At 40.8% G+C, this 23,184-nt stretch overlaps 1 protein-coding gene across 4 annotated transcripts in view; it reads left to right on the forward strand.

The window, feature by feature from the left end:
• Positions 1-7,790, forward strand: part of grid1b (glutamate receptor, ionotropic, delta 1b) — a 461,341-nt gene extending 453,551 nt beyond the window's left edge. For 2 of the 4 annotated variants that reach the window (XM_028029850.1, XM_028029852.1), the window contains one exon: positions 1,361-7,788. In XM_028029850.1, the coding sequence (XP_027885651.1) occupies positions 1,361-1,827 (467 nt within the window). In that variant the 3' untranslated portion in view covers positions 1,828-7,788. Of the gene's footprint in view, positions 1-1,360 lie in introns of all 4 variants that reach the window. The other 2 variants (XM_028029851.1, XM_028029853.1) reach the window with 1 other exon arrangement.
• The last annotated feature ends 15,394 nt before the right edge of the window (positions 7,791-23,184 follow it).

The raw sequence follows: 23,184 nt of genomic DNA on the forward strand, positions 1-23,184 counted from the left end.
AGCTGTTCTTCGAGACTCGAGTGGGATCATTCAAACGCGCCTGCAGCCTGCTCGAGCAGCAAAAGTTGAAAGCGTATCTTCACAAAGTCCTCACCTACACCTTGCTGCTTTAAATTCAGAGCTTTGCAACATTTAAGTAGGAATGCCTCTGGATTCTTAACTCATTTTTACCAGAGGAAAAACAATGCTTTGGAAAGGCTGCTACAGGCGGGGAAGAGGGGTAGAGGCAGGGAGTGCATGCCCTGGTTATGTATTAAATGTTGTGCTTCTGAAACAGGACGGGACCTGAACATGTGCGCTTTAATACGGAGTGCAGATGTAACACTTGCATTGTGTCAGTGTGACTAATATCGTTTGTCGAGTTGAATCTGATCCTGGAGCCAAACGGGGCTCGCGTTCAGGAACTGACCTCGTGTGCTTGTTGGAAAGTGAATAAAGTTGCTTTAAATTCTCCCCAAACGCCAAGTGGCTGCGCTGTGACTGCACACGCGGCGAACAAACATCCATGAAGGAAAATCTGGACTCACAGCCCCCAGGCCTGCTTAATATGCTGGTCATGCCTTCCATCTCTCACTCCCTCCTCCTCTCACCCCTGCCTGTTTGTCCTTTACCTTCCCTTAACCCAGTGTACTGAAGCAGACCTGCGGTTCAACAGGGAAACACTGAAGTGTCTATTAATGCCTAACAAGTATGCATGACTGCAATCAGCAGGAGATGCAGCGTCAGCCAATGTTTTGATTAAATTGTTCTGATAGGGAACCGATTCCGCAATCCTGCTGCACGGAGCCGTTCAGCTCCAAGGGCAGGGAGGAAAAGCATGCCACGGAGGGGAGAGAAAAACCTGGAGAAATAGTCATAAATCTGAAAAGCTTAAACTTTTATGTGTTTATCTGACACATGAAGGTTTCGATAAATCTTTTAAGGAGGAATAAAAGAGCCATCATGTTTAGCAAGAAGCTAAGCAACAGCAGACAGCTCTCCAACAAGCTCCTGCCCGTCGGTTTGGCCCCAGGATTGTTTTGGTAATTTTTCTTCTTCTTCTTTTTTTTTCCCCACTCCACGCATCAAACATTTAATACTCACTGGCCAAGTTTGATTTCAAAGTATACACACATATTGGTTCCTGTGGCCTCAGTTCTCACTGGGCTTTTCAACCCAAACCACAGAATGGAGTCAGTCTATCAGCTGGCGTCCGTCACAAACACTGCCTGATTAGGAATGCATGGAGCATCAGCAGAGCTGAATCAGTCGGAGAAACCGGCCCATCGCCAATCTCAGCCTCTGTGTCCCTCCTCCCCTCCCTTTCTCCCCCTGTCTCCCCTCTGTCCTCCTCCTCACCCCCCACTCCCTCCTCTTGTAGGACAAGGAGGTGAATCTGGAACAGGTGCATCGTCGTATGAACAGTCTTTTGGACGAGGATTTGGCCCACAAGCAGATCCCCGGTCCCTCTATCGAGATCTCTGCGCTGGACATCGGCAGCATGCAGCCCAGCCAGGCCTCTCTAGTGCCGGGGCCGGAGTCCGTGCGGGACTACCCGCCCTCGGCCCTCACTGTGACCACCTACCTGCCCGGGGAGGGACCCCCACCTCCCCCTCTTCCCCACCCTCACCATGGGGGGACCCTAGGCAGGACACTGCCCCCGTCCCAGGGCCCTGGCAGCACCACGTTGCCCCTGCACCACCCTCTCAGCAGCACCAGCCTCAGCGGCACCATGCAGTGCAAACACCGGGCTCCCAACGGGGGGCTCTTCCGGCAGAGCCCTGGCAAGACACCCATGCCAATGTCCTACCAGGCAGTCTCCGCAGGACCCATACCCGAAGCCATTGATCCCAGCCACAGTACATCCATATAGAGACAAGATGGGACGAGGGTGGAGGGGTGTGGGTGGCGGCCGCTCTGGACTTTACCCAGGTCGGCATGGGAGGTGGGTTGGGTAGCTTTAGAAGGGAAAAACATGTATAAATTACAAACATTTTGTATCCTACCATCCGTTCAGAGAATACGTTTAAAAGAGGAAAAAAATGGGTATATGTGGGGTTTGAGGGGCCGGGGGCGGGCAGACGGGTTCTGGGCGGGCTGTAATTTTTTTCTGTACATATCTGTAAATATCGAGACAATGAGTGAGGTCAAAGTGTATTTTGAATATTCTCAATTTTTGAAGTTGAGTTATAAAACACAAGAAAAAGATAAAAAAATCTATATCTATACATTGATGAAACGTTCTGACTGTTTGAATGGCTTTGTAAATTTTGTTCAATTAAAAACAATGACGCGGATTTCATCGTGATTGTTTTCTAAGTGCCGAAATTAAACGATGTCTCTCACCACAACTCATCAGTGTAAACGACTACCCATGATGCACTGCTGTAGGGGACGTTGTAGTGTTGGACACCCACTGTTATGCACCTCTGTACCAAACCTATATCCAGTATACCTTCAGACCCATCGGACAAAAATGGTCACTTTTCCCCCTTTTGTGTTACTATAAAATAGACTTTTTTTTTTTTTTTATTAGGCCCAAGCAGCGAAGCGCTGCGAAGGCCTATTTTTACTTTTTATTTTATTTTCATTTCAAAGCCGAGGTCGACATCTGTTCTTTTTTTGTTACATCCACTGTAAGCGATGTTTTTGTTTCACACATTTGAATACATTGTTTATATGGACATTTTCTATTTGCCGTCACTTTTTAAAAAGATGAATGAAAGGAATAGTAGTAGAGCAAGAAGGTGAAGATTTCAGGCTGTGATCACACAGACACTGCCTGTGATTCGAGGGAGAACTTCGACTTTATCGCCGTTGGACTTTGGGTCCTTTCGTGTTTCTAATTAGTGGTTGAAGACGACAATTTGGGTTTTTACAATATAATCAAGAAAATTTGCTCTTCAAATGGAATATGTCCAGCTTTGACTTGTTTAAAGATGCTCTGATCGGGTTTATCAAACCTAACTGACTTTATGTTTTCTCTGTTCTGATTTTGACTGATCACCATTTCTTTTTTTTCTCCGATCTGGACTGTGACAAAACAAAGGAGACGGTGCTTGATACAGAAAGCAGAAACTGATCACAATTAATGCATAAATGTACATGCCTCAAACTTTTATCCTTTCTTTTACTTAAATGACCATAAATGAAAATGCTATATTCCAATAATAGGAATTCTTAATTTTGTTGCCCTTAACCAATGGAGCAAGGAAATCTGTTTTTTCAGTATTTCACCAATTAGTACCTGACAATTATCACCTCCCTACATATTTTAATAGGATAATCTGCTAAAAAATAAAGTACTTATAGATATGACATTTCTTTTTTGTTTCTAATCCTGGTAATAAGCTAACAACCTTACTTGATAATCAAATGTAACCATCAGCAATATGATATTTTTCTACATGTTACTACTTTTTTAAACAGGTTTTACCATCTTGTGGCGATAGTATTTGCACAACCAAATTCAAACTAAAAAAAATGACCTGATCCATTTGAGTTTTCCCCAATCCGAGGCCTCAGCCGCTGGAGTCCTGAATGTTTTGGATGTTTCCCTAATTCAACAATCCCACTTCAAATGAATAGTTTATTAGTGGGTCTCTGCAGAGCTCGACGGCATGCTGAGAAGGTAATTCAGCAATTGGAGTTGGAGCCGACCCATCTTAAACCTGCCAGGCATCTGCCCTCGAGGACTGGAATGAGATTTTGTTGATAGAAATGCTTTAAAACTATTCCTGCATTTATTTAGGTTTTGATACATCGGCTTAACCAGAAGTATAGAATAAAAAAATATAATTGTCACCAGGGCTTCTTTTTCACAATAGTATATATACAGTAACTCTGTTTCTTAATAGAAAACCATGAACTATTAGCTGATTGTCAGGCTATCTGCTCTGGTAGGACTATCAGTCAGCTGTTCGGAGTTTCCCAATTATGGTTTAATATTATTTTAAACAATAGGAAGATCCTGGAATACCTTGTTATCAGTGACAGGACCATGTTTTTAAACCAGTAGTGGTTTAAAAATGTTCATATTTTTATTCACCTAACTGTGAATTTCAAAGAACCTTCGTTATTCTAAGAAAATCCGTCATCAGCATTCTGAAACTGTCAAATTAAAGCTACAAATATTTCCAAACTTCCCAGATGTTGAAAGACAAAAGAAAAAGAAAAACACATGGCACTGTCTTTTTAATTGCCAGAAGTTTCATTTCCAACCTATAATTTCAGCCATTAAGAACCGACACAGTTGGGGTCATCAGTCCATAAAATGTTGCAGGTGATCAACAATGCAGACAAAAAGCCAATTTCTGTCAACTGGAACTTGCATGGATTTTTTTTTTCTGATCAAATCGAGCTGTAACACAATTCCAACCCCAGTATGCCAAAGCTTGCAGAAAACGACCTGATCTTGAATTATTATTATGCAAATGTGAAACAAAAGTAACAGACAGCAGTTGCTAGTGTGAGCACAGCCCAAGAGTCTCTCACCTTTAGCTTAGTGTAATTAACCAGAATATTAAAATGATATAAATATGTTTTTTTCTACCAGAGAAGTTATTGTCACTTGTATTGAGGTTTTTCTCAGTAGTTATTCTTGTCAGGAGGCAGGGCAAAATGACCGAGGCCTCATATTCCCACAAGTCATTCCTAATGAGGTCCATTATCACCTGAGGGGATGACGGAGGGCGTCATTATCCAAAGTGCAATCACAGGCTCACGATGGAGGCGATTTGGCAGGTGCCATACCCCAGCTACTCGTAAAACAGAGGAAGTTTTACCATGTTTGCCGAATGTTTTTTTTCTTCTCTCTCCTCAGAATATCATAACGAGCCTTGAAAGAAAACTGTTTAAAAGGAAATCTAAAGCCCACACTTTATCCCGGCATTTTTGCTGTCATAAGTGCGATTAATGTGCATTTATAGGCCTAATGAGTTTTGACTCCATTTTCATTTGCCAGAGCGGGCTGTTTGGAAGCCTGCTGATCGCTCACGGTGGAGTTTTCAGGACATTAACAGCCAGAAAGCAGCAAGGAGCAGACCGACTCGCCTTTGACGGGTTCCCATTCCTCATGCACTAATGCGGAAAAGAAGAAATAAAGAGACTTTGACTTGCAGGAACGAATGGCCTCCTTTCTGGAGATGGGACATCAGGTTTGATTTTTTTTTTTTTCTGCTGCAGAAAGTAGATGTTTCCCACAAAGTTCTATGTGTTGTTGATGATACTGATGTTATTTAAACTGCTTGTTTCTTTTTATGTTGTCTCCACTTGTCCACCTTGACAAGGACGAAGATTGTAGATGGATTACTGTAGGTTTGATAAGAAACTGAAGTCTTTTAGACTCCTGTACTGCATCGCTTTACTCTTTTTGCTGGAATTTCCTTCATCAACACACACACTCAAGCCCACATGAAGAAAAATTCTCAAGAAGGTTTTGAAGTCAGTCAAAAAAAATATACAATCATGGCTATTGAAAACCTGTGCATTTTACTGATTCAACTGTGAATTTCTTAGCTACCTTAAAGATGACCAGATCAGGGCAAGGTAAAGATGCTATCATAAAAAGTCAGATAACATGTATCAAAGCATAAGTGTTCACAAATCAGAGCTAATATGGCAATACTGAGATTAATGCAAAACAAACCGTTTCAGAGATGTGTTTAGAAAACCAAGTTAGGTGGTGTAAAGGTACTGTTGAAGACGACTCACAATTTGAACTTGCTCATTTATCAGTTCAGGAGTGTCTAAGAAATGATTTAGTCCTCAACAGGTCTTAAACTAAGATGAATGCCACCACACGATACTGGATATCTATGTCCAACCTTCCTGTTCTCAATAGATTTCGGAGGGAGAGTAGAATATTGGTCATTTTTGCTTAAAATTACCAATGCATCTCCCTGTGTACATGAACCACTTGAGCCTCCCAGACAAGACCATCCTCTTATTTAAACTACTGTACAGTGAACTCCTGCCTAGTCCCTGTTCAATATATTCTGTAAAACTCCAAACTACTTGTGGAAACTTTTCCCACAGAGGTGAAGGGAGAGAGGACAGAAAAAAGGAATCAAGGGATTTCTCACTAGGATACCAAAACAGATTTTTGTATCCTTGGTGTACCTGAGAGCTAAATTACTCACACAGGGAAAACACCAGGTCTTTCTTCACTGTATCTCTTTAAAACAAGCTTTACGTCCTTGTCGCCTTTCTTCTTCCATTCATGATTTAACCTGCCACATTCTTCGTACAATCTGCACCCAGATTATTGCAGAGACCCATACCCGACCTGAGCGAAATGTTTACGTCTCACAGACTTTGCAATGGAGTGGACTCAGGTGTAATTTAGGTCACGACTACAAATGTTGAATTCCATCATTCTGCCAAGAGACATTATTCCTAAATAAAGAACATTTGAACAATTGAACATGTTCCCAAGAATAGACATCGAGGAACAGAGGCTTGTGTTGAACGGTTGAAGACCTCTCTGCAACTTTCCTTTGAACAGAGAAGGCCACTGCAGAGATGTTTCACTATAACTCACTTGACCATATTTAGAGGAAACAAAACACTGCATAACAGCACGGTGGTGGAGGGGATGTGGGACTTGTCTTACAGCCACAGGCTCTGAACACTTCACAGTTGATGGCTGAACCATGAACTCTGCTGAGCACCAGTGTGTTCTAGAGACAAATGTAAGGCCATCTGTCTGACAGCTGAAGCCTGTTCCAAACATGGTCATCAGCAGTATAATGAAGCCAAACAAAGACAACCCCCTCCCCCCCAGAATGGCCGTAACACAAGAATCAAGGTGTTGCTGTGGCTCAGTCAAAGTCTAGACCTCAACTTGTTTGAAACATAATTGTGGGACATTTAGAGAGGTGGACTAAGCACGAAGCTCAGTGAATTGATAGAAGAGTGGGGCACAAAATCAGACAGAAAATCAAAGTTATTGGTGTTTAAAGTGATTCTCTAAACTGTTAAGTCAGAGTGAACATAGAGCTTCCACACAGCGCTATAAGGATTTGGTTTGTTTTCTAGATAATTATTAAATTACCTAATGTGTTGTTAATCTGAGGTGGTATTAATCTAATTTTAAGGTGTGACGAGGACCAAATGAGAACTTTTATGTGCCGGAAAATGTTAAACATGTCGTACTACAGTCTGATAACCTTGTAATACAAACATAACTGGTATTAATCAAGAGGGTTATTGTGGTGATTTAGAACTAAAATAACATTTTCGTTTTATCATTATCTCATTATCTCGTCTTTGAAATCAGATTGAGATGAGTGGCAGAACCAAGTGAAAATTAGGGGATTCATCATGTTCACCTTTTTTACTCATTTAGTTATATTTTGTGCTGATTAGATATCCATGAATATTTTTAAATATTTGAAAAGTGGGTACTTCTTCAGTCTTCAGGGGAGAATGTGTACAATGCATATCACTGTGCTAAAGTGGATCCGTCGAAGTAGATCCACGTGGTTTTATCCGCTAGAAGGTCTTCAACTCCCGTCTAAACAGACTCTACATTGATGTTTTCTATCGGTGTCAGTAGTTGATCCTGTGTTTCGGTTTGCTTTTCAATCTGTGCTTCACATCCTGACTGAGTGAAGACCCTGAGGTTACGGTTGGTCAGATACGCAGAGGTGGATTTTATGTTCAAACTCCAGCGCCCTGAAACGAGATGATGACACGAACTGTTAAAGCTGATCGTCTGTCACGAGTCCATCTCTGAGGGAAATCCTTATTTTATTTATGAATATGCTGCTTGGAGTTTCTTAATCTTTAATAAAGAAATATGGTTTACACATTTGTTTGTCTGCCGTGTCAATGACTGGATTCTTGTTGGGTGAGCACAAAAATATTTAGCGAATAGCTCCATAAAATATGATAAAATATATTTTGAGGTATTTTTTTTTTTGTTGTTCCTTTTGCAAACTATCTTCAGGTGTTCCCCCACCTGGTAGTGCAGGAGAAATTTGCAACATTTGTTATATTTTCAGCTGGTCCGGTTAGCTTTCACACTGCACTGTTTCACATTGACTAAGCCCTTTGAAAAACCTGTTCACCTTGTGTACAAAAACAACTGATGAGTTAGGATGGATGTGGGTTGGCATAATGGTAGTGCTGCACCAAGAACCACCGAACGAAGTGACACAAAACCCTCTGAAGAAGAGACAGAGTGCAATTTTCTTTCTCATAAAATGTAAAGAAAAATGGAGCAGCATGAAAGTATAGTGGTTGTAGAATTTCTTTTTTGTCTTTGGAAAATAATCACAAAGGTAGACTCGCGAGTCTAACACTCAACTTGCGTATGTGTTTTGGTTGTAGTTACCTAAAGTGCCCTGCGCTATAGTAAGCGACCTGTTTTTAGAGCGGCTTCTTGTTCACTGTACATTTGAACCGCGCCAGAGTTCACTTCAACTGAACTGAGATCTTTGTTTTTAGGTGGACCAGAGTTCGATCGGGCATTCACAGCTCCCCAAATAAACGGGACTAGAGTTCAGTGAAAGTGGGACTAAATAGGACTGGTGGTGAATTTACCCTTAACAATCTGGCAAAAAATTATATATATATATATATATATATGTATGTGAATTTACTTAGACTTCTCTGCAGTCCCATAGCATGCAATCTGAATTATTTGACTTATCTGATGGTTGACCAGTGGTATAAATGGATACAGTCTGACATGACTGATGGAAAATTGGATGAGTCGATGATGGGTGTGGATTGGCATTGATGGCTGGAGAGTTAGATGGGCAGATAGTTGAATGGAACGTATGGATCAATTGATGGGATGGATGGATCGATCAGATAATGTCAGAGATAGGTGTTGGTCGCCTGGATGGGTGGTTGGATGTATTGATCTGTAGGTGTGGGTTGACATGAATGATGGCAGGACAGACAAAATGACAGTTGGATGAATCAATCAGTGGGTGATAGACGGGGTTGGAGTTTGCTGTTGGGGTTAATATGAAATGGTAAAAAAAGGGTAAAAAAATATACAGGATAAAAAAGAAAGTATAGATAGTTGATCAGACAAGTCAACATGTATAGAACAATAGATGGGTTTGGCTTTGGATGGCTGAAACAGAACTTGCAGACCTTCAGACCCAAAGCTACAATACACTTTTAACAGTTTACTGTGAAGAATTGTGTGTCAGGATTCCACGTCTGGAAAGTCAAAGCGAAAGAATGAAGACATATCAATAATGTGTTTGTTTTTTGTTGTTTTTTACTGCAGATGAAACACAAAATTTCTTTATTTCCAAGCATTTTTGGGGAGAAAACTTTAGTTTTCTAAAACTTGACGTATGCCAATTCAAGGAATGTAAGAGACACAAAAATGTGGAGTGCAGATGAGCTCTCTTAACTTCAAGCCTACTAAGTATCAAAGATTTTTTAAAAGAGATAAAAATGCAGAGCTGAATAAAAAGTTTCATCAGACAGGATAAATAAAAACAGTTTTTCAAGTGGTCAGCTACAGAATCAAACACTTATTTATCTCATCCCAAAACAGATGCATAAGGGAGAGGGTTTCTTTCAAGACTATTTCACAGAAGATTCTCTCCATGCTTGGTGGAGGGTTGGGATCTTCAGCTAGAGATCTGAATATGTACACCGTGTTAAAATCCATAAGTCGATGAAACTCAGAGGTCTCCGTGTTTGGATAATGAGCATAAAACAACGTTAAAAAATTCTAATTTGCCATCTTTTCAGCTGTTATTTGAAAGACAACATTTCGACACAAACAGGTGGCACAAATGAATCGTAAGGTGCTAACAGATTACAGTAAGCTCATTTCAATTGAGCTGGATGATGTCTGCATGTCTGCAGCTAACATTTTTGACAGCAAATGAAACATTTCTTCTTCTACCGTGCGTATTTGTTTCCATCCCTCCCTGGTTCATATTCAGCCTGAAGGATGTTCCCTGACCTTCCATCTCACCTGCTCAGACGTGTCTTACATTAAGAAGCACAGTGTGCAAATTGGCTCTAGATGTTATTCAAACACCTGACAACCGAGGCTAGGAGTGATATTAAAGAAGCCTCATTGCTTCAATCCAATGTGGTTTCAATCGGTAAGAAACGGCTGATAATTTGAAATATTTTCTGAATGTTTCTGAGATTGTAGATAGGAAAAAAAAGAAAAGCTGCCAAATATTAGACCTCCCGCATATGAATATGTGCGCGCTGTTTTTAAATATTTGACACACCGCCAAGCATTCTGCTTGCTGCCACATCATTAGCTCAGCACTGCAGAACTCTGAACGGAGGCAGACATGAATGTTTGAAAGCGTCTCTCTCTCTCGCTCGCTCTCCCTCCCTCTGCTGCATCCTGGCACAAAACATCCTCTACTCTGTCAATTAGGGGTAAGATTTAGTCTGACGCACCGGCAGGAGGATTTAAAGCGACACAACAAGATGTGTAGGATGCCAGCTGTCCTCTGGCTTTTAACTCATCCACACCACACTTGGCTGTCACGGTGCTGACTGTGTGAGCAGGCAGAGAACAGGCTGGCCGGCTGATTTGACTAAATGGTTACATGTGCCACCTGGTTGGGAAGACAAACTGACGGGGCTGACGGAGAGAATATCTGATCAGTCAACTGGCAGGCCGCCCTGCTGGCGTCGGGTTTCACTCATGGGATCAGACGAACGACTGTTACAGGAGGTGACGGCAGAGGTCACAGATATCTGAGGAAGATGTTCAGCCTTTCTGCCTGATTTATAAGTTGCACCTTGGACCTATCGTGTCCTGTGTGCTGTGTGTGATGCAATGTGTTTGGAGGTACAATCCCAAGATGTATGATGCTGCTATGTTTAGAATCAGCGTTAGAATTAGAGTAAATTTTCATATTTAAATATTCAGTTAGTGCATTTTTGCTTCTACGGTCACAGCTTTAGCGCTACGTGTGCAGCTTTAAACACTTTTGAGACGGGGTCTCGTATGAAGTTGAAGTTTAAAATGCACCCTCCAAATAGTTTTAGTTGAGCGTAACTCTTACGTGGTTGGAAGTTGCCTCTGCTACTTATTTAAATAACTGGTTGCTTTTAGCAGGAAGGCTGGTGAGTTCTGTTGTTGATTATAGAATTTTAATAAAAATTGGACACAAATGAAGTTTGTCTTGTTTGATCAACAACAAATCTGGGCATTGGAAAGTGTCCATAAAATTCAGATTGGTGCAATTATTTGTATTTACTTTCATCTGCTGTTTCTCTACCCTCACCAACTCACTCCTACTATCTTTCTCTTACTGCCCAGGCATTTTTAATCCTCTCTGCAGTCAATAAATTAATTAATTAATGGCTTCCTGGAGGTTTTTTTTCCCCGTACAAAGTCATTTATTTTTCTCCTGTGTTTTGTGTTGCTGTCTGAAAAGCGGGATCACCACAGAAGGTTCTTATTTCTCGTATTAAGAAAATCATTAGGCTGAATAACTCATTACTGTGTCAATGACACCACAGGTGTATCTGGTTTAAATTGGCTGATTTCTGAGCCTATAAATCGTTCATTCGGTCCAGAAAACTTCTGAAATATTTTTAAGTAACAAATTTTCTCGCAATTTTCAAGGCGGTCCAATTATTTTACGTCATTTAAGAAAATATCCTGGAATTAGCATCGTTTAAAGTACTTTTCTTTCAAACAAATAATGGTATAAAAAGTGACATTTAGTGAAATGCTAGCATCTCAACTAAAGCCCAGTTGCACATTAAGTTTTTTATTTAGCTTGTAATTTCTGGTTCCCAAGGAGACCAGATATTCCTACCGTGTTTTAAAGTTCCCTTAAATTAGAGTAAAAGCAGTAATCAAATTGTCTCCAAGCAATTGTACGAATAAATATTCAAAATTTTGAAAAGCTGACAAGTACTTTCATTTATTTTAAATGTAATTTCTGAATGACTTTAATATTCAGTGCTTATGAAGTGAATTAAACCAAGATGAATTAATCTGGATTCCACCAAAAAGAAAAAAAAAAAGGTTTCAATATTAAGTCTGTTTTGTCTCTTAGAGGTTAACCCTGATCAAACCTCCATGAGATACATTTAAAACCGTAACAGCTAAATTTACATCATCCATGGTGCAACATTGCGCATTCTGGATAAAACACATCATTACTTACTTTACGTTGAGCAGCTGGAGGGAATAAAAGCTGATGTGGATGTAAGTGTCCAGTTGTGCGGGCAGTAATGGGCCATTATACGGTTACAGGCGGAGCCGCTGTCACGCACGGAGAGGGGGTCAGTGTTCATAAATCAAACGGGAGGCCGTGGGGTTATGTTAACGCGGCGGAGCCGTGCACTCGGATTACCGAGCGGAGAAACTCTGAAGTCACACAGGCATGAAATGGAAACCGCTTTATTGCCATAAATATGCAGATGCACTGAACGAGCTGCAGACTCCCAGCCATCAAATGCTGTTATTGAACAGCTCAGGTGGGCAAATTAAATCCGCTCGAGGTGCCATGTTTTCTGTCGGAGCCTCTTGTGTTGCATCATTAGATTCAAGTCACTGAAGTTAGCACCTGTTTGACTAAATAAATCAGCAGGAGCCTCGAAAAGCCCCGAAGGGAGTCAGGAAACACAAAGTCAAGTTTGTAGAGAGTGCACCCCCCCCCAGTATTCTCCTCTGCAGCTGTGACACATTTAAACCTGTGAGTCTGTGAAAGGCCACGACCTGGTTTGTGCCGAGAGCTCGGTATCCCTCGACTCAAAGATGCAGCAGCCACAGCAGAAACAAGATATTTACACACACTGTGTATAGAAAAAAATAAACTTTTTTTTCCTCCCCTGACTGTCTGACATAAAAGCGAATAAAGCTGGTCCTGTTTTAAGTCAGTTCTGTTTATGTGATCTCAGAAACGACAATGCTGTTGGAGAAGTTGCTAATAATTTCCTCAAATTCAGAAATTTGAGATTGCAATGCATTTAAATAATTCATAGATAACACACTTTGTGACCCTCTCATAATTCAATTCCCAGAGGTAAATTTAATATTGATATAATTAATTTACTATTATCTCCAAAGAGTAGTTGTAGATGCTGATACTTGTGGACAGGAAGGATCTCCTGTACCAGTTTGTATTACAGTGAATCTTTAGAAGCCTCTGACTGATGAAGAAGAATAGTTGAAGAGGAACTCTTGAAGAGGAAGAGTTGTCAATAATTTCTTTCATTTTGTGCAGAATCCTTCCTTACACAGCAATCTCTACATACTTACTAGTCTTTCTGACCAACTCTGATGGTGCTATCTCAACAGTTGATGACGGGACTGCAACTCATGACATGTAAGTCAGTATTTACTTTAGGAAATTTCTCCCTGTTTTAGCAAGTAGGGTGCAGATTCATTAGTGTCAAGTTGAAATAAATGTAAATCTAAAGTGCAATGTAAATCAAATTTATTTATTTACAAGGCTTCTCCCAGAAAACTTGCTATGCCGGGTGGCTGGACGCTAGGGCAGTCATTCATTGAGCGGCTTGTCATGTCTTTGAGTTAAATTTTTTTTTAAAGTTGACAGAAAATTTGAAAATATCACTTAATAATTATGTGTTATTAAAAGATTGGAAGATTAATGCCTGAACACCAACTATAAAGTCTTAGAAAATGCAAACATTTAAAAAAAAACTTTTAAAAAGTAAGCAATGCTTAGCCTGGTGGGGGCTCAAGTAGAGCCTGGTGGCCTGCCAGGCTTATAATACACTGGGGTAAACCCTGCATTTATTTATTGCTCTAGTAATCAGTAGTTAGAAAATAGTTGAATAATTATAAATTTGGGTTTTGATTTTAACTAACAATGATTACTTCTCAATATTTCCATTTTGTAGAAGTGTCAGTTATCTTTGTAAGCCTAAATAATCCTAGATCTTGACAAACATATAAGAAGACTCAGTTTTTGTGACAATGACGGGAATAGGGAGTGTTCACTTTTCTGACGAGTTTCTATGAAACTAACTGATTTCTGAAGTTTATCATAAACGTGATTCAACCTTCCTTTGGTGGTTAAACAAGAAAACCGACGATCAAAGACGCTATTCAGCCAACTGGAGTGAGTTTGAGCTCATCTGGAGAATGAAATGGGCAACATTTTAGTCCATATGTGCATAGCTTATAGAGAAATAAACTCACAGCTTCCATTGCAGTGGTAAGTAAATCTTCAAAGTATAATTTCTCAAAAAATTAGCACTGTCCAGTTGTGTTGGTCTGTCGTAAAAACAAAACAAAACAAAGAAAAACCTTTTATGAAGCAATGTGGATGCAACATGACAAATGCAGAAGTGTTCCAGTGGTGCGGATAGTTTTTGAGACACTGTACATGTCCCGCTGCTCACTAAATGGACATCTGTTTAAATCACACCTGCCACTTCATCTTCCATCAGCCGACATCCTCCTGCAGGCTACGGACCGCCGTGTCCTCTCAGGAAAGCCTGTTCTCCCCTCTCCCGTCACCTCTACTGTGACCCGGTCCTCGTTTCTCTAAACGCGTCCTACGCGGCCTCTCATTAGCAATCTCCCGGTGCGTCGTGTGACTTTGCATTCCAGCTAAACGCGTCAGCTCGAGCTCTACGGTTTGAAAAATAAAACGAAAAACGTCTTAACAAAGCCTGCGGCTGCCCTGCAGCACTTCGACACCGTGCAGTGAAGTGAAAATCATTCTGAGCTGATGTGGGAGTAATTAGAGGGACTAACTGTGTTATGTAACTTAATGACAAGCAGAAGATTTTCATTATTATTGCTTAATTGCTATGAAGGTGAGTATGTACTGATGAGAAAACTGTGAAGCTTTAGGCTGAGCTGTTGTTGCCCGGGTGTGAAACCTCTAATGTCGGACATGATGGGGCTTTTCTAGAACGTCGCTACGGCAATCATGTTATGGAGGCATACTTCGGGGAGTTTTAATTGGTATAATTATAATTTGCAGAAGCGGAGCACATATCTTCGAAATACATTTAGCACCCAAACACGGAACATCAAGGAGTTTGATCTTTAAGATGCACTACATTCATTCAGTACAGTCGACGTCTAAGACTACATTCGCATAGCAGGCATATTGTAACCTAAATCTGTTTTTTGTTTGCACATGCGTGACCTATATCGGGCTTTTTCAAGGCAACCTGAACAACTTAATTCCGATCTTTTCACCCCTCAAACAAATCCGATCTGTGCCACGTCCACATGCGGTTCTAATTCAGATACACATTCGATTGTTTTCAAAGCAACTGCAGTCTGAACAGTCAAGTCGCATTTTATCCAGCTTTTATGCCGTTCATGTGAGACAAGCGTCATAGTTCTCCACCAGAAGAAGCCAGACATAAAGACTGGTCGAAATTTATGACGATGAAATTATGAAGGAAATCTGTGTCGCTCAAGCTCATCGGATCACAGTCCCATCGCTCCTGGCTTTGACTACTCGTACAAACAGACTTCCCTACAGATGTTCACAAAATGCCATTGCTATTTGTTGTGCTTCAGTTTATGAGTCTCTTTCATCTTGTTATGATCTTGTGACAATAATGTCGGCTCCCGTTGCTGAATAAACTTTAAAATTGATCCATAAACGACCCCGTCCATCAGTGCTTCCGTAAACGGTGCGCTGCTGTGTGGCGACAACATTTTTCTTCTGCGTGTGCTTCGGAAACGTAGACCCTTCACACCGAAGTCACCATTGCGTTCTGACAAAAAAAAAAAAAAGAAATCTCATTTTAGCAAAAAGTTGGAATTGAGCATCAAGACCTGCTGTGTGAACATGGCCTTAATGTTTCAGACATCTCTCTTGCTGAATTCAGTGAAGCTTTTAATGATTGTGCAAAACCAGTAAGGGAGTCGTCTCACTCTCATTGGGTGACTTTGTCTATTCAACATCCTCCTCTACGCTGCTTTCCTGCATGAAAAGAGCAAAACATTGACTGTCGGGGGGAATCTCACTTTCCACTTTACCGTCAGTTTCTGCGCTTCCTTTCACACCAGATGAAATTATGGTGTGATTCATAATGTGCATAAGCTTTTCTTCTTACATATGAGGGCCCTGTAAGTGTCTGAGCTCTTATCCACCCATTCATGGACACAATCTCTGCCTCTCTCTCCTCCACCCATTAATCCCTCCATTTTTTTTCCTCCTCATTTTACACACACACATAGACCAGCTTCTCTCCGACTCTCTCTCTCTCTCACACACACACACACACACACACACACACACACACACACACACACATTGCTCTCCCGCTGACCGCTCTGTCATACAAACACTCTGAAAGCAGTTGCGTGGTAACAGACTGAAGCGCCAGAGTTAGTGAGAGGGAGCGGGATCAGTGGGAAGCTGGTGACGGTCTGTCCGCCCTCGCAGCCCAATCCCGAGCCTTTTGAAAAGACCAGAGAGCAGGACGCAGCGTGTGCAACATCACCTGCTGGCTGGCAGTCGATCCTACAGAGCCTGGCGGCCTCTGATCTGATTTCAGAGTGAAAAACGGGGGGAGGAGACAGCTCAATGAATACCGTATTATAATCCCAATAGAATTGACCCTGGTGGGGATTTAAGTTTAGTATTGAAGGATTATTGATAACAGATCTCAAGCTTATGGTTCTAATTTAAGAGGAGGGATTCGTTCCTCAATTAAATGCTATACCAAACAACAACAACAAAAAAACAGAGATCATAGATAATAATAGTGTGACTACAGACATATTCTGTCCGAACAAAGAAAACTCAACTGGTGGTTAGAGTTGAAGACGAGCTGGATGGAGCTAAATAGAAGCAAATCATGACAAAATGTGACTAATCTTAAGAGACACAAGTCATTTTGCAAAGGTGCTACATCAGTCAGTCTCTCAGATTGTCATACACACTGAAAAGAGAAAATTGTTGAACCATCTTAATTGAACTGCTTCAATTGGAAACAATTAATTAAATTAAGTTTATCCAGCTTAATTTATTAAGTTGGTTTAACTTGACAAATTTAAGTCAGTCTTATGCAAATCATTGAGTTTGCTTCAAATAAAAAAGTAAACTAATAAAGGATAGTTTGTTGTTTTTTTTGGCTCGAGAGACCTTTATTTCAAAGCAGTTAGACAGGAAAGTGGGGGAAGACATGCGGTAAAGGTCATCAGGCCAGGAATTGAACCTGTGATGGCTGCATAGAGGACTATGGTCTCCTTATTGTGGATTGTGTTCCACCCCTGAACCACCACAGCATCCCGGTCAGCACAGGGTCTGTCCCTGGTGAAGCTTGCATCATGACGTCAGACGTACAATAAGAACGCGGCAACTGAACTTAATTGCTTCAAATAAAGCCAAAGAATAAAGTTTAAGTTAAAAATGTGTAACTTTTAAGTTAATTCAACACAAAAAGGTAGGTTGTCATCACTAAACCAAAAGAATTAAGTCCATTACATGAACTACAGTCCAAATACACTTCTTAGAGTGTACGTACAGATCCCTCCTACAGCTCATGAATTTTTCTGCTATTGTTTGCCAAGTTTGATCCAAGCTTCAGCTGTCCGACAGATTGCTTCACAGTTGTCTCTAAAGGAGTTCATTGTAAACTCGTAGACTGTCAGGCAGAGGTCCGGTGGTTATGAAACAAGCCCAAATCATGTGCTGTCCACCATAGTTGGAAGTTAGTATTTGGTGTTTGTGTTGATATGGTTTTTGAGAAATATATTATGGCCAAACAGCTTTACTTTCGTCTCATTTATCCATGGACTAAAGTTGTATCTTGGTCTGTTTTTGGTTATACTTTGCAAACCAAATCCTTCATGCCATATTGTTTTTAAAAGCCGTACCTGTTTAGTCGTTTTTTTAACTGCTCTGTCGTGAACCTTTACATTTAACAGACTTTGAAGTATCATTATGATATTGTTGGTTTATAGTCTTCTCATGTTCTGCTGCTTATGCTCACACTCTTGAAAGCGAAAAGGTCAAAGCCATCGCAGTCAGGTTGGAGGTAAGCAACGCATAGAGATTTCAAACTTTTCCTAGAAGCATAATAAATAAATAAAGATGCACTCCGTAGGAACTGCTCAGACATTAGACCTCTTCCCCTTTTCTCCAACACAGAAAAAGTCCGCTGCTTCGGCTTAGCAACAGCTGGGAAAAGCTTTTTCCAGTGACTTTGTCAGACTTTTCTCCTTTCATCATCACTCTCTGAAAATTCTGGTCCCAACAAGCTTACTTCCCAAAACTTTTACTTTCCCCTGTGAGTAGATGAAAAAGCTGAATATGTACAAGATGACTTTGCCTCTTGGCTCTCTCTCTCTCATGGGGGGCCACATAGTTCAACCACACAGTCGAGGAACCACACCGCCGTAGTTCCGAGTCCGGCGAGAGCTTTGATCAGGCCGTCTGCACTGTGTGACCTTTCTGAAAGCTATGGAGGAAGCTACATCACAGATGATCATGCACAATTTGTTGTCTCCTGTCAACAGAAAATACACAATCTTCTATCTTTGATACCGTGTTTCCATTTGGCATCGGTGGGCTAAATTACTGAAAACACAGATGATTGTAACGCAAACTCCAGAAATAATGCAAACATTGCTTCAACTTCAAATGTTTCCTGCACTTTTGACGGCGTTTTAGTCTTTGTTTTAGACGAATGTTTGCTCTGCTGCTCAGTGAGGAAATCATCCTAACAACATCCTAATAACTCATTCATCCAGTTGTAAAGGTCTGTGATTGAACTGCACACCGTAATCTGAAGACATTATTACATTATTACCCCGACTTATTGCTATTTGATAAAAAAAAGTTTCCCAACAGCAAGAAAAGAACAACAAAATCTTCCCTTCCATCTCAACAACAATTTCAGTGTAAAAACTCAATTCAAAGTACGAAAACTCTCCTAACTTAGAATGCTCACTGTCCATCCGACGCTAAAATGAATACACACATGCAAATTCCTTTAGGTTTTGACAAGCTCTAAAAATGGCGTGTGTTTCTTTAAGGACTGCGACAGCAGATCCATGCAGGAGTTTGCAGAAATGGTCTCTCTGCAGCAGCAATGGTCATTAAGGAGATAAAAAGCCCCCCTATTGTCCTTGACCACAATGAGACTTATTACTGGTTCTGTTCTTGGAGGAAAAAAGTGCCACTTGCTGAGTGTGAGTGCCCTGATTCAATGGTGTCAGTCATTTGCAAGTGAAAAGGTGATGCATCAAGGAGGATAATGACTGGCCTTAAAGGAGAGGAAAGAGCAGAGGGGGAGCAATGAGAGGGAGCATGATGAACCATATAATTAGCTTGTGTGAGGGCGCGTGTGGGCGTGCGTGTGTGTGTGCACGTATATGTGTGTCGGCAGAATTGCCTCTGCTACCTGCTTTTCCTTGCATGTGCTCAGGTGTTTGAAATGCCAACAATAAATCACAGAAATTACAGCAAGTGAAGCTTCGGCTGCTGCACAGCATTCAAATCAATACGATAAAAACACAAATATAATGCCTGACCAGAAAGATTGATTATAGTTTTTAGCGTTGATCAAGCTCCTGATTATTGCCTCGTTAATCAGGCGATCGGTCGATATTTTCCTTTACAGATATGGATAAACGCTCTCTCGCCACAATACAGGAATGTACGAATGAACAGAATTTAGCTTAATGCGCGTTAATAAAACCTTTGTAAGGCTTTTCACTTCACATTACGGCACAACTATTCTCGTAGAAACCTGAGGAACCCAACCGGGAGAGCTTTTGACATCACTTCTGAATGCGCATTTATTAGCAGTACAAGTTTCACACAGTCACACCAGCAGGCTTCCGTTCACAGGAAATTATTTCCAGGGTTGATGTTTACTTTTAGATTTCTGATAGCATCTCTTCTTCCAAACCCGCCAGAGTCCCTCCAGCAGCTCAGCTGGGATCAGCCCTGAAAACAATTGGAGAACTATTCCTGCTTTTGCTTGGAGAATACAGCTGATGCAACCCTGTTCTAACCATCCACCGTCTTTAAATGTGCAAGAGGAGTGGAAGTTTTGCCTCAAACTTTGCAAACTTTGTATTCCTTGAATCTGCAAGGCAACCCTGACCGAAGATCCTGTTTGCCTAAACATGCTAAAAAAAAAAAAAGGACATCAAGGGTTTATTCACATTAGCATTAGTTTTCAACTCCTTGTTAGTAATGATGATGGGACAAATGACTTTGCAAATGTAAAATTTTCAAGCAATATGTTCAGAAAAGTGTTCATTCTCTAATTCTTATTTTGTTTTCATAATCTAGTATGAACTGTTATGAAGAATGTAACAAATTTACTTTGTTACATTCCTGCAAATCTATGTAATATCTCACACTCATCCCCTGGTACTGTCATCTTGTCTGTATTTAACCCTGTTTAATCCCCAAATTTTTCCTGCAAAATATTTCCATGCATCGATCTCCCCAACACGTAATATTTATGAATGATTCTATTTCATGTTGCTTGATTCTATACCCGCCAGTTGTCGGTGGAAAACCACAGTCAAAATGTATACTCGTTCCTCAATCTGACCTACTTAAACACGTAAAAAAAAAAAAAGAAATTAACAATAGCATGCATAATCTTAACTAGGCATGACTACAAGTGTGTTCGGAACTGTGTAAGATGCAATGCCACATCTTGCAGATGGCATTGTCTCAGTCAGCTGTCATTAATCAATGAGGCAAAGGAGGAACTTCTCTTTGTTCCACCATAGCAACCAAAACTTTTGGACTGTGTCCAGAGCCAGTTTCAGGAAGATGTGTGTGGACTCATTGGAACAGCTATCCCATGGGTGAAGCTAGGCTCCCTAACTTGTACCCAAGCTGAATATGTTGGCCCCTAATAAAGTATCTGCAGCCTTGGTTGACCGTAATAGGGTACTATGCTTTTATCGACTGATTGTTTTATGAATGACATCACATCTTCACATCTTATAGAAGTCATTCAGTGCTCTGAATATGCGCCACACTTTGTCGAAAGGGTCATCTGTCGCCTTTAAGTCGTCCACCAGATGGATTGAGGACATTATCTCATCAAAGCGGTTCCTCCTCATTGCTTTTGAGATGGCTTCATTGTATCAGGGTCATATGACCGATACATGTGGCACAGGATGGTAGACAGAGGTGAGCAGCAGCCCAAAAGTGGGTAAGGCTGAGCTTAACGTGTTAATATCCTCCTTATTCCTGAGATGGGTCAACTCTCCCAGTAAACAGTATTTCTCTCTTCTCCTCTTTTTTTTGTCATATTCTGAAATTTGTTGATGTCTTGAAATGTTTCCACTCTAGAATGATGCAGCTGAAAAAGCTGCACTCTTCACAGATTGGCGTACTGTGACAGTTGCTACTCTGAGTTCATTGCTCATGTCTTTGCCGCCCAACATTGTGTTAAAACACTCCTCTACGCTCAACAAAGTAGCAGTGCTTACGGTCCTCATAAATCCATTGAAAGCAGCAAGAAAGTACTTAGTACTTACTTCTCAGATCTCTTGTATTGTAATTTAAACTGTTGGTAAATAACTATCTCCCCGTGGATTCTGATTGAAGGACTGAAGCAAAGTTAACAACACAATCCAATCGACACCAATGTCCACAGTTGCTACTTGCTTGTTCAAGAAAATGTCCAACTTAAGACCATTTGTGGTGAATTGGTCTTATATTGTATAACTGAACTGAATTGTTGAAGCAGTTGGTTGTGTCATGTGATGTTGGCTGGATTCATGAGCCGCTGGGATCCAGAAGAGTTTTTAACATCCTGATCAGCTCCATGAAACTTTGACTGTAAACAAATGAAACCTTTAGCTATCTGTGGTTATTTTTTTCTTTGTGTACAGTACAGACCAAACGTTTGGACACACCTTCTAATTCAATGGGTTTTCTTTATTTTCATGACTATTTATAAGGCAAGAAATCCCACTTATTAACCTGACAGGGCAGGTTGACCTATGAAGTGAAAACCATTTCAGGTGACTACCTCTTGAAGCTCATCAAGAAAATGCAGAGTGTGTGCAAAGCAGTAATCACAGCAAAAGGTTGCTACTTTGAAGAAACTAGAATATAAGGGGTATTTTCAGTTGTTTTACACTTTTTAGTTTAGTGCATATTTCCATGTGTTATTCATAGTTTTGATGTCTTCAGTGTGAATCTACAATGTTAATAGTCATGAAAATAAAGGAAACTCATTGAATTAAAAGGTGTGTCCAAACTTTTGGTCTGTACTGTATTTGACTACATTTTATAATGTGCAATTAATTATCATGTCTAAGTATTTAAGAGCAGCACGTCTTCTGCTGTATTTTAATGGGCATATTGGACAAATAACGCGCAGTTAAACTCACACAGCTGCGTTAAGAGTTCTATAAAATGAAATGAGCCTTGCAGGTTGGTGATGTGATGGGGGCTTTTCTTGTTCTTTTCTTTTTGGTAAAGAGGACATTATCATTAACAAAAAAAAAAAAATTTCTTATGCCTATTCATGGATGAGACCATATCTACTACCACAACTGCCCACATGTGGCAGACGTCGCCCTCCTGGTCGTAGCGTGAACTTCTGTCACCTGACATTTGTATCGACAAGAAGGGTTTGGCCGTTTACCCCAGGAGCCTTCAGCCAGTGACAGCGGCTGAAACCTTCACGATGGGCTAATCGTGACAAGGAACCAGTTGCCATGGAGATGCCGCCAACCTTGAGAAGTAATTCGTCGGATCAATATTTGCAGAGTGAAGAGGAAAGTGGGGGGGCAGAGGGAGGTGAATGTGAAAGGGAAAGATGGAGAGAGGAAACGCGCTGGAATGTTGTTTGACAAATAGACGAAGGTAGAAATGTTCTTTTAACAAGAGGAACAGAGACGATGGGAGGAGGAGGCGAGGACGCAGCGTTCCTCAGAGAAATCCCGCTTCACTTTGTTGCCCGGAGCCAAAACTATTAGGCGCTCGGAAACAGAATGGCCTGAACTACATCTAAGGGAGGAGTGATGGGTTTAACAAGGCCAGCTAATCAGAAAAATGTGTTTGAATCCTATGTGGTTTACATCCTGTTGGATTTGGGAGTAAACTGCACACATTATCTGTGCTTCCTCCATCTCAAAGGCATAAAATGCATTTTTTTGTTGTTGAGAAATGAGTCAACTTAATTCATATCTATTATGTTTCTCAAGCTGCGCCCAAAAGAAAGGCACTAAAGAGCACCATCAACACCGTCCCGAAAATCAGCCGTCCTCTTCCTTTCATGAAGAACCTATCAGGTCTCAGTATT

The sequence above is a fragment of the Xiphophorus couchianus genome, chromosome 10, assembly GCF_001444195.1.
Source record: "Xiphophorus couchianus chromosome 10, X_couchianus-1.0, whole genome shotgun sequence".
Lineage (NCBI taxonomy): Eukaryota > Metazoa > Chordata > Actinopteri > Cyprinodontiformes > Poeciliidae > Xiphophorus > Xiphophorus couchianus.